General features: G+C 41.8%; 1 protein-coding gene across 3 annotated transcripts in view; it reads left to right on the forward strand.

Moving 5' to 3' along the window:
- FYN (FYN proto-oncogene, Src family tyrosine kinase) overlaps positions 1 to 12,216 on the forward strand; it is a 143,490-nt gene that overhangs the window by 102,747 nt on the left and 28,527 nt on the right. For all 3 annotated transcript variants that reach the window (XM_056342803.1, XM_056342806.1, XM_056342804.1), the window contains 4 exons: positions 200 to 296; positions 4,422 to 4,520; positions 5,628 to 5,731; positions 10,409 to 10,558. In XM_056342803.1, the coding sequence (XP_056198778.1) occupies positions 200 to 296; positions 4,422 to 4,520; positions 5,628 to 5,731; positions 10,409 to 10,558 (450 nt within the window). The remainder of the gene's footprint in view (positions 1 to 199; positions 297 to 4,421; positions 4,521 to 5,627; positions 5,732 to 10,408; positions 10,559 to 12,216) is intronic.

Genomic DNA, 12,216 nt, shown 5'->3' on the forward strand with positions numbered 1-12,216 from the left:
ACAGGGTGAAGGGGGTGGCGTGCCTGCTGGCTGCATAAAAGCAGAGGTTTTAGAATGGTTGCCCATAAAGTAGGAGGCTTCAGTTTATTTTGCTCCTCAGCAACCAGAGTAGCTTATGTTTGGCTTAGCCACATCTCTTGAGGCTCCTTTCCTTCCTGCTTTTTGTCATGGGGTGTAACTCATGTATGTTCTTCTTTAGGTGTAACTCTTTTTGTGGCGCTTTATGACTATGAAGCAAGAACAGAAGATGATTTGAGTTTTCACAAAGGAGAAAAATTTCAAATACTTAATAGCTCGTAAGTTTCAGACTTGGGAATATGCTTTTTAATATTTTTAAACTTACAACGCTGACAATTATATTTGTCTGCTTATGTTATTAGTAAAATCTCATGTTGGATACTCAAGATGTGTAGGGGTTTACTGCATATTTATTTTTCATTGCCTTTAGTGCACTTTTGCAAAGGGCTTTATTATTGAAAAAAATAACCCATCAACCACATGCAGCTTTACTTCAAAAATAAGTGTTAAATTGTGTGACTCACTGCTTACATTTCACAGTAAACTCACATTCAGAATTGAGAGTACCCGCTCTGTACTTTACCAGTAGTCATGCAAGTTCTGCAAGGCATGTACTAACACTTTTTGCAATCTGCTGCAAGAGTCTTTACACAGAAATGAGCTAAAAACTGATTCACAAAAGAGACGTTACCCAGACTTGCATGCCAAGTTTAAAAGCATTGGTTTTTTCCCTTTAAAGATAGGTGATACAGTCAGAATATGCTGGGAAGTTCTGTTAAGTGAGAGTGCACCATTGTACGGTTGCATTTGGCATGAAAATCACACTTCCATCCTGGAAATCATCAACTTAGAATTAATTTTATTAACTGCCTGTAGAAAAAAATCCCTTAGCAATTTAAAAATACCATCTAAAACTTACTGTGCCACTGACCTATATCTGAACATCTTGTATTTCTTGGCTAAGAACATAAAGTTGAAGGCTCTGTGTTATGTTCAGTATTGCTATCGTGTAGAGGTAAAAATGGGTTAACAACCAAGTATGTTGCTTTCTAGAGGCTTTGTGATATTGCTCGCATCTTTTTTTCTTACACTGTGTGACAGTGAGGCAGATTCATCCCTGGTGCAACTCCTGTTAATTTTAATAGAATAACTCCAGGGTTGGAGTTGGCTCAATATACATTAAAGTTAAAAAAAAAAATAAAATAAAAATCAGGTAATTCTGTGGAATATTTCATGAAGCTGAAGAGCTTTGATGTAGATGAAAGGACAGAAGCTTCAGTTACGACTTGTAGAGAGAGCAGCAGTTTAAAAACCTCTCTACTTCTAAATTAGCACTTGGAAAAAAACCCTTTTTTACCCTATCATCCATTTTTGTTCACATTGCCTGCTGCTTTCCTAACCTTGGACAAACTATGCCATAACTTGAAACAAGAAGAAATTCCACGGATTATAAATTCCTTATGCATGCCAGTTGATGAAATCAGGGGGTGCTCACTGGGACTTGCAGAGCAATCATACTTGGAGTCAGTGGGACAGAGAGATTCCCCCACGTGTGGGCGGTTGCAGTACATGCATTTTGATGCAGGTAATTACTGCCTGGGGGAAGGTTTTCCAAGAGGAAAAAAACAAGCATCCACTGATTTTCCTGTAGGATTATAGAAGCTCAGTTCCCATTATAGTCAGTTCTGCTTATGAACATGGACCTAACCACACTCCTGGAGTAGTGACAGCCAGGCTGGGAATCTCCAGAAAGCAGCTTTTCTGTGAGAATGCTTCCTCTCTCCACTTACATTAGAAATTGTACGAAAGAAGCCCATTTTTCTAAGAGTCTGCCAATGCTGCCTGCAACCAGAAAGCATGGATGTGCACAAAACTAGTTTGTCTGGAATTTTTTGGAGGGGGTTGAATATTTTTTTCCAGCTCTCAACAAATGAAATTTGCTTTGTGCTTTGGATTAAAAGTGTCAGGACAGCAACAACCAAAATGCCGTACAGAGAGTATCCCTGTGTCTTGAAGTCAGAAATTATATCAAGAACAGTCTGGGGGAAAGAGGTACCTGCAGGGGTGGTGGTTCAGCGCAGAGCCTGACTTTAGCGCTCAGAAGCGCTCAGCCACTGCCAGCATCCCCACCGCCACTCCTGCACACCCTGGCTAGCCCCATTGACTACCCTTCTCCTAACTCGGTTGGGTGTCTGAAATCAAGAGCTGCGAATTAAACTCTGCATTCCTCCTCCTTTCTGAAAGGCAGTGCTTTGAGGCATTTAAGGTTCTCTGTCGAAGCAGAGGGGGTTGCTCCTGATGTGATCATCTACGGACTGCTTTTTTCCTCCCTAGATATGATAAAATACCTCCATCTAGTGGACTCTGTACAGTAAGGAGAATAAATGTAATGGTACAGTTTATAAACCACAGCTGTGCTGGTGCATCTGTGTGGTGCAGCCACTCGTTCGTGACAACAGTATGGTATAATCTCTCAGAGATGTTCTACAGCAACATTATGGAGGAAGGCTTAGGACTGCAGCTGGTAAAATTAGGGACGCAAACAGACAGGGCCGTTTGCCTGACGTGCTAATGCACACAAGTTGTATTAGTGTCAGCTGCCAGCCTCTAGAAAAGCTGCTTGTTCTTCGGTTTTTTGAACTGTAGATTTGGAAACGTCTCCTTTTTTGACTAATCACAGCTGCTTTCTAGTTGTTTTCCATACAGTTTGTATTCCTGCAAACTGTTAAAGAAAGTGGAGTTAAATTTAAATTAAGAGCTCACCTTGACACAACCTTTTCTGCCAGTAATAGCTTAGACAATGTGTTTTCTGTAACTGCTTGCTTACAGAAGAGGATGAATTCTTTGGCCACATTTGGTAATAGTATTTTACTTAGTGAACAAATCCTTCTTTTACAGAGAGGGGAACTGAGAAAGGGTTTCTTAAGCAGTCCAGAAACAGAAAAGAGAATGCTTATTAGTAGCAGTAGGAGTTAAACATCAATGAACCTGGTGCTGAGAACTAAATACAAATTGCTATATCCCAAATCGTTGCATCCTGTAAAAAGCTGAGAAATAAGCTTCTCTTAAAGCTGCACATTCTACAGCAGCGTGTGTTGTCTGAAGGGCAGTACCATGTCTCAGTGTGCACACCAATGTACAACAAAAATTGATGCTAAGTCTGTGGAACACTGCCATAAGATGGTTCTGCATGGATCTCTTCATATTTAAACGTTGTAGAAGAATGGGTTTTTGTAAGTATTTGAAAATGCAGTTCTTTGTTACATCAGATACCTCCTCTAGGTGGCCAGGAAAGGGAATCTAGACAATGAAGTGTGATGCTTAAGGGACATCTAAAACTCCGTGTTTATAGATGGCTTTTTGATGCCTTTGGGTTTCAGATTAATTATCCCCTTAGAAGTTTAAAATTAGCAGTGGATGTGACAGTGTGTCACAGTTTAACCCCAGTCAGCAACTAAGCCCCACACAGCTGCTCACTCACTCACCCCCGGTGGGATGGAGGAGAGAATCTGAAGCGTAAAAGTCAGAAAACTCGTGGGTTAACATAAAGACAGTTTAATAGGTAAAGCAAAAGCTGTGCACGAAAGCAAAGCAAAACGAGGAATTAATTTACCGCTTCCCATGGGCAGGCAGGCGTGTAGCCATCCCCAGGACAGCAGGGCTCCATCATGCATAACAGTTACTTGGGAAGACAAACACCATCGCTCTGAACATCCCCTCCTTCTTCTTCCCGCAGCTTTGTGTGCTGAGCATGATGTCATACGGTCTGGAATATCCCTTCAGTCCGTTGGGGTCAGCTGTCCTGGCTGTGTCCCCTCCCAGCTTCTTGTGCCCCCCCAGCCCCCTCACTGGTGGAGTGGGGTGAGGAGCAGAAAAGACCTTGGCTCTGTGTAAGCACTGCTTAGCAGTAACGAAAAACATTCCTGTGTTATCAACACCATTTCCAGCACAAATCCAAAACACAGCCCCATACTAGCTACTGTGAAGAAAATTAACCCTATCCCAGCCAAAAGCAGCAGACAGTGTTCAGTTTGGCAGTTTTTCTATAAGCTCTCTCAAAGATCTATATTAGAATAAATTGCTGTGCAGACAGTTTTCAGTATTATAGTCCAAATTCGGCCCTCACCAAATCTGATTTCGCTGGGTTGTTATGCCTGTTTATAGCATTATGCTACATTTGGAAGGCTGCATTACTAATCACCGCTGAAATAATAATAGGCGTAAAGAAATATGTATATTATTTGTGTTTAGATGCAAACAGCTCTCAGAAGCACACTGGTGGTAGAGATGAGTTGCTGTGGCTTCTTACACCACACAGCTGTGGGTGCTGTCAGTGAAGTCAGATCATTGTCTTTACAGCTGTGTCTTGCTCTCACTTTTCCTCCTCACCTCTGTTTCTGCAGGGAAGGAGACTGGTGGGAGGCCCGGTCCTTGACAACAGGCGAAACTGGTTACATTCCCAGTAATTATGTGGCTCCAGTCGATTCCATCCAAGCAGAGGAGTATGTTTTCTTTTCGTTGTAAAGACCCATTAATGCTGTATTTGAAGGAGGTTTGAGGAGTTGGTTTTGATTGATTGCAGCAATTTTTAAAATGACTTTATTTTTATTTCAGTTCTTAACAGCACTGATAAATAAGTAGGTAATTAGTAACAAAAGAAGCACAAGCTCAGTGCTTTTTCAATGTCAAAACAAAAGAAGAAAACCTAAAGGAACTTTGCTTCTTTTTTCTGCTTCTTTTACTCGAGTGTTGGCTAATTTCAAGATTTAAGTGAAAGGTGCCCTTGCTTTTCTTGAACCAACTTGTAAAAATATTTGGAGCTAATTAGCATGCAGACTGTCTACTGAAGAGGGCATGTTTTATTAACAAATACCTACCAATAGGTAGGATACCTACAACACATACAGCAGGCAACCTAACAGGGACATACATACCTGTGCAGAAAATGGTGTGCTGTGTGTATCCATATTATTTCCAGTATAAAAGATACACTGGAGGAGCTTCTATAGTTGAGCAGGTACTACTGTAGTCTGTACTTCAGGTTGTACTTGGTTGGTTGTGAAACAAAAAGAAAAAAAATATTGCTGCAGGAAAGAAAAAGGTACCGAAACTCTGAAAGCCTTATACAACCACAGTAAAGTGGCTGCATCTGGTCCTTCTACTGAGGTTTTATAGCTGTGCTGCAACAAAAATATTGGATACTAATACATCACTGTGTAAGTCAAATATGTAGTTTATAGCAACATCTGTAAAAATACTGCTCTTCGGCAGCAACACATTTTTCATTCCTTTTCCTTGTCTGTTATTTTGCCCCACCAAGTCTTGCTCTCTGTCAAAGTCTGGCCTTTGTCATAAGACACCAAACAAGCATTCTCAGCATCTACTGATTATAGGCTTAATGCACAGTGCTACTGCACAATATATAAAGCATCTACTACAGTTTGTCACATTAGCTTCCCACCACAATAAAAGAGACACAGTATGACAAAAATGGCTGAAATATTTGAGGAACCATAGTTTCCACAAATAATCCTCCATGTCTGAGCTCTCTGACACTGCCTAGGAATCCTATGTAGCATTTGTCTTGCTGTTTCTGATGTTTCTCTAAGGTGGTACTTTGGCAAACTTGGCCGAAAAGACGCCGAGAGGCAGCTGTTGTCATTTGGAAACCCCAGAGGTACCTTCCTGATCCGGGAAAGTGAAACTACCAAAGGTAGGCAGCCCAAAGCTATTCTGACTAAAAATGAGAAGATATATGAGAAAAAATGTGCTAAGTTTGTGAAATGCTGTTTTCAGTGGTATGAAGGTAGAGATAAGTGTCATCTTGCATATATGTGTGCTAGGGAATTATATGCCTGGACATCCCAGATCTTTGAGTGTTCAAAGCAGAGACCGACCCAAGTGCAACCTATGCCATGCTCAACCCATGGTATCTGCAGTGCAAGTCATGCACAGGCAGGGTGCTCTGCTCTGCTGTCACACTCCGAATGTCACACTGTCTCTCTCAAATCATGTGTCGACAATATTACTACTGCAATGAAGCTGGATGGAGAGTGGACCCTCAGAATGGGCCTCAGCTATGGGCCTACAGGAGGCAGACCTCCTGGTGTCCATACTCAGATCCAGGCACAGCCAGTCAGCTTACTGTAAACAGATGCTGCGAATCTCCAGTCTAGTTTGGTGAAAATTATTGCTTACTTCTGAACAAGCAGAATATTTAAACCTTCTTGCTGGGAAGATGCAAGATAAGTTTTTTGGGGGAAGGGAGGTATTGGTTATGGTTTTGGGAAGAGTAGAGGATTTTTTTGCCCTTTTCCCTTTGATATGCTAGATTCCTGGGGGGGGGGCGGGGGGGGGCGGGGCAGGCAGGGAAAGAAAGATGCAGCAGTTTTCATTTCATAGATCAACAGTGAAAAGAATTGAAAATATTTCTAATTAATATATTCATACAGTATTCAACTGTATCCCTTCTGCTGAAGTCAAGTGGAAGAATGTATTCTCCTCCTTCCCTCTAAAAATATTGGAGGAGTTCCAATTTTCTCAGTGGGTGCTTCTACATTTGGTTCGTGAGGCCTGTCAACATCTTCTTCAAAGCCTCACATGTATGAAAAGATCTCTCTAACTCATACAACTATTGAGGAGAAAACCCGCAACTAAGTAAAAACAAACCTGGCCATTTCTCAGTTAACCAGCAATCCAAAAAATTAGCTGTGGGAAGCATAAGTCACTAGAATTTCTTCCATGTAAGTTCTGAAGTCTAATGATGGCTCATGTAATTAAAGCACTGACTTGTGAGTGCTTTGATCAGAGCACACTGTCAGGTAGAGTTAGCATGCAAAATGGTTGGGGTCATGGCTGGTAAAGGGGTTTAAAGAAGTGAAGCACTACTTCCCACTCCTCTCTAGCTGACCTATCTTCAGATGCTGCGTTCTGTCATCTAAAATTGTAAGTCTTACACGTTTGACTCCTGCAGTGGCTGGATTCTTCCTTTGCTGCCCATAACTTTGAAGACTGTTTCTGATGCAAAATCTGATTAGACATGCTGTTGTTTCAGACAGCTAATTTCCCATCTTGTCCCCCCACAGCTTCCTCATATCTTATACAGCAGTGAGGCATTCTCACCAGGAGCAGGACAGGCTCTGACTTGCTCTTTTTCTGCAAATAGCCTCCACCTGTTCATTTTCACCAACAGTTGTTGTGATGTGCATGAGGAGGAAGGCTTCATTCCACTCTCTGCCAAGTTTAAAAACTCACTCATATAGGCACCCATGGATCCTAAAACCAAACACAACGCTGTTTCTCTAAACCGCATTATCATCTTAGTCTGTGTTCACCATTTTTTACAGAGTGATATGGGATATGTTTTGTAGGGCTGTTTACTTAGCTAAGTCAGCTCTTTATTCTAGAGTTTCTTGTGAGACACACAAGTGTTGTGGAAATGGAGTAATCCATCATGGATGGACTTACAGCAACAAGCTTAATTTCTCTGCATTTGAACTTAAGGCTTTCTACATCTTCAAGCTAAGTTTGCCTCAAAGCCATTAGAAAAAGCCAAACATGCATGGTTTTTGTCAAGAACGCCTATTTCCCTTCTCATCGTCGTGGTGTTTTGGCATGTTGTTAGAAGAAAATAGAGAGAACTTGATGTTCATGAAAGAGAAAAAGTCAGCTGGGAGGGCTCGAACGGTGCTTTCTGCCATAAGTCTTCTCAAAATGCCTTACTCCAGCTAGTCATCTTGGGCTTGAGGCAGGAATCATTTTGTGACCTAAAATCAACCCTTCTGCTTTAAATAATAACAATAATAAAATTAGTCAAGATCATGTTAAAGATATCATCATGGATGACTTCGGCATGAATTTAACCTCCCTTGATCATGGTTGCCTTCTCTTCTTACTTCCAAAATAAATCATATGGAGCTGGCTTTTCATTTTTTCAATGCCTGGCTACCCAGGTACTTCATCAGCTCTTGTCTGTGTAAACCTTCACCTGGTTTCAATCTCCACCCTCCAAGGCTGTCTGGTTTTAGGTTTGTTTTTTTTAAAAAATCATTAGTATGATATATTGTAACGTCGTATTTCTATCCAAGTTTTTATTATGTGTATCTCTTCTATTTGAATTTATCATCAGATAATAATGAATAGTATAAATAACCAACAGCCTAAATAAATGAATAATGAAAAATCCGTCTTGGTTCTTGGTTTTGTCCAGATTTGGAACTAAAGCTCCAGTCCTGCAACTTGATCTGAGGTCAGCGGGGGTCCACAGAGGGCCACCCACACAGCTCTGATTACAGACCAGGAGCCACAGATTGTTTACATTTTCCTAAAGAATCTAAAATAGTGACCAGATAGGCAGGGAGCGTGACTAAAGAAAATACAGCTGCTGCCAGTGGATCAAAACTCACAAATGTGGAGGTGGAGAACATTGCCTGGAAAATTTTGAAAGTGGGCTGTACAACCCAGAGTGGTGGTACAAAGCATGCATAAGATATGCTTGCAAATCCCCAAAAAGCTTTGAACTCCTAGCTGAGAGAGATGTACTTACTCCATGGGAGAGCCTCCTCAGAAAAATATCCTAAACAAACAGTATTTTTCTACATTTAGAAATAAAAACCTTGTCACCCTTAGGGTGTCACCCATTCACATAAACCAGAATCATCTGTGTAAGTGCTGGCTATTTTCTTCCTATTTAGAGGACAACAACAGGGAATTTGAGAAGTCCTTGGAGTCAGGGTGTTGACGTTCCCTTCACTGCAACTCCCTCAGCAGTGAGCCACCCGCCAGTGCAACCTGTTGTATGTTAATGTGGTCAGGGAAACTTCTTCCTGGGGAGACATCCAGGAAAGACATCTTATACCAGGGACCTCAACCCCCTGACTGTAGGGAGTTCTTTAAACCATTTCACTTCTTCAAACCAGTTCACTTAGCTGGAGGGGGTTCTGGAGGATGTAAACCTGTCAGGTGTGTTAAAAAGTTCCCTGACTTGGGATAAGCAGCAGTCAGTGCTGTTTGCTATCAAACCTGTAGGTAATCACTCTACCTTTAATGTTGTCTGAAATTGTCTGCTGGTGGGTTTCCTTTCCTGTCCTTAGCTGACATGGTTACCAGTGAAAGCAGCCCAGGCTCCAAAATGAGGACCTTCCTGTGATCTCTGCACTGCCATCACCTCCAGGTTTTTTTCCTTTTAATGCCTGAGTTACCTTTGAGTAAACACAATATTCATCTGAGCCACGATTGAAGACTTGTCTTCTCCACTGCCTTTGAATTGGCCATGCTTTTGCTCAGAAACTGTATTATGCTGCAAAATGTGGCTTTGCTTTTGACACTGTGGAGGACCGAAGCGTGGGTGTCACTGTATGCAGAACAGGATGCTGCTTCAGATTAAGATACCTGAATGTGCAGGTCCGCACGTAGGTCACCATGCTCTGTTTAAAGTCAGCAGGAAGCTGGCATTCAGTTCAGCTGCCCACAACTGCAGACACCTAGTGCTCAAACCTGTGTTACACCATCAATATCTACACTGCCGTAACACTCACGGAAACTAGGCTGCGAGTCAGCAGCTCTAAGAGGACCAGAAGCTTATGTATGGGCATCGATATCAAGCCCATAGCCCACCTGCAGATAGCCACCATGACACCTAAAACTAGATCGAGCCCCTCAACTGAGGTTCCTTTACCTGGCCATGAGCATCCAGAGCCATTTGAAATGCTCGCAGGGCATCCGTGTGGACCGGACAAACATGGCAGCCTGTGGGAAAACTGCCAAGCAGGATGTCCTGGGGCATCTTACACAGCACTTAACCCCTGTGCCTGGGCATCTGAATCCCACCAGTAAGCTCTAAAGCTCCAGCATGGATTTGGAAAGTGAAATGTGCAGTTCTTGTAGATCTCCCTGGTGTACAGTCTTCGTGTAGTACCACCTTCCAAAGACTGTGGCGTACAAAGTATGCTAATTTGGTTGTTTAATGTTTGTAGAGAGGTTTGGGATCCATCTGGGTAACAACACTACACATACATAAAGTCATTTCCAGTGCTTCCTATGAAAATCTTGGTATTTACCACCCACTGGCATTTACCTAAAGTATAGTATTTGCAGTGTCACCTGACACTTCGAATAGGAAAAGTCAATTTAACAACCTGAAGCAGTAAATGTTAAAATGTGAGTTTTCATTTACACAGAGCTCCTGATTTCTTTCTAGCAAAGTGTGAAAGGGACATGGTGTGAACATCTGTGATACTTCACTGTGTTAGATTCACTTGTTCTTTTTCAGGTGCAGTAAGCATTTTTGTGAAGCAATTTCTCTTTCCCTTTATAACAACTGACTAGCAAACCAAAATCTTTGTGTCTAAAAGCTACTTACAATTTTTTACTTCTCCTTTTCTTGGAACAGGTGCCTATTCCCTGTCTATTCGAGACTGGGATGATATGAAAGGAGATCATGTCAAACATTATAAGATCCGTAAACTTGACAATGGTGGATATTATATCACAACTCGGGCACAATTTGAAACTCTTCAGCAGCTGGTTCAGCATTATTCAGGTAATTTTTCAGATAATACACAGCACTCTCAAGTATTTTAAAACAAAAGTGTTTGCTGCTGAGCTGATATATGTATAAGACGCCCTAAAGAGTCATTTGAGCTATGTCTCTTGCTTGTTGTAATGCATCTTCCATTATCCCTTTCCCATTACAGTTATAAATGGCTTTGAGTGCCGTTCACAGTGTACAGCAGCAGAGCTTTTAAAAGCTAGCACTCTACTGAGGTAAAGGTTTTACCTGCTCTCCCTTTTCTAAGCAAGCAGAGTTACTGAATTCGACTTGCACATCTCAAAGCATGAATTTCCTGTGCATAAGCGAGTGCTAATATCTATCATTTTGCAGCACACTATTGCTAATAAAGCAAACGGGGAATTGCATTGTGGAATTCAGTCACTTAAAGGAATGACCAAAAGGTTTGCATATATTACCTGACTCAAATTTTCCCATTGGATTTGTGTTCAATGTGCAAAGTATTAACATTTGAATTACAATCACTCTCATTGTAAAAAATAAATATGGCAAGGTGGGTGTTCCTTTATGCACACTGTTCGTATGCACCTGCCAAGCTCTTTCTTTTTTTTTTTTTTTAATTCCTGTGATTAAAATGTGGCATGCCCTATTCAACCTAAAAGTGCATCCTGCTGTCACTGGCAATCGGTGTACAATAGATACAACTTTAAAGCCTTCCAAACCTCTGCTCAGGCCAAGCAGTTCTTACGTAGAAGACTACCATGCTTCTCAACGTGGTCATTTTTTAAGCAGAAATTTGTATATTGAATTATTTTGCTTTTTTTCCCCTTCCTTTAGCCTTTTATAATATTAACAGATGACCCCAAATGCTTGCTGCTCAAACACTTTTCATAATTTTTACTTGGGAAATCAACTTCTCTGTGGGGTGTTTTTCTGTATTCTTTGTATTCTGTCTGCTGTATTCTTATGCTATTCATACTAGACATCTGGCTGTCTTCTCCGCCCAATTTCTGATGGGTGTATGCTGCCTGGGAAAAATTCTAATTGTTTCTGGTGACTCTACATTCAACTAAGCTAAATAATGTATAAAACCTGACATCTAAGGGAGATAATTTTCAACTCCACTATACCACCTGGTATACATCAACTTTTAGTTTTCTGTGGTCAGATTATTTGGGTGGTGTATTTTCCATGCACAGGTGCAGAAACAAATAGCTCTGGAAGCAGCCATTTCTGTGCAACACAGAGGTGTAAGCAATAGCATTCAGGTAGGGTAGCTCAGGGGGGCATGGTACAGACCCAGACTCAGGTGAGCACAGGAGCCCTCAATCCGTGCCAGCCCCAGCTGACTGGAAACGTGAAGGCTGCCTCTAAGTGGGAGGTAGATTAGCACAACACCTTGTCAGTGCCTAGATTTACTTCTAGGGAGAGCTCAAAGATGCCCAGATGACTCCCTAAGATCAACATGGTTCCTGAAGAACCACTGCTGAGACCATAGGTCAGTGCCTTCACAGCAAGACAGGTATGCTCTGCAGCCCACCCTTCATCCCATAGCTGTCCAGTCTGGAGGATCCCCCTTGTCCAGGCAGCTGGAAACCAGGCCACCCAGGCAGACAGTGTGGGGTTTGGTCTCGTGTAAGCAGTCCTGGGCCAGGAGCTGGAGGTACAAGGTGTACCTTTGTACAGAC

This window comes from Falco biarmicus, chromosome 6 (assembly GCF_023638135.1).
Source record: "Falco biarmicus isolate bFalBia1 chromosome 6, bFalBia1.pri, whole genome shotgun sequence".
In the NCBI taxonomy this organism is placed as follows: domain Eukaryota; kingdom Metazoa; phylum Chordata; class Aves; order Falconiformes; family Falconidae; genus Falco; species Falco biarmicus.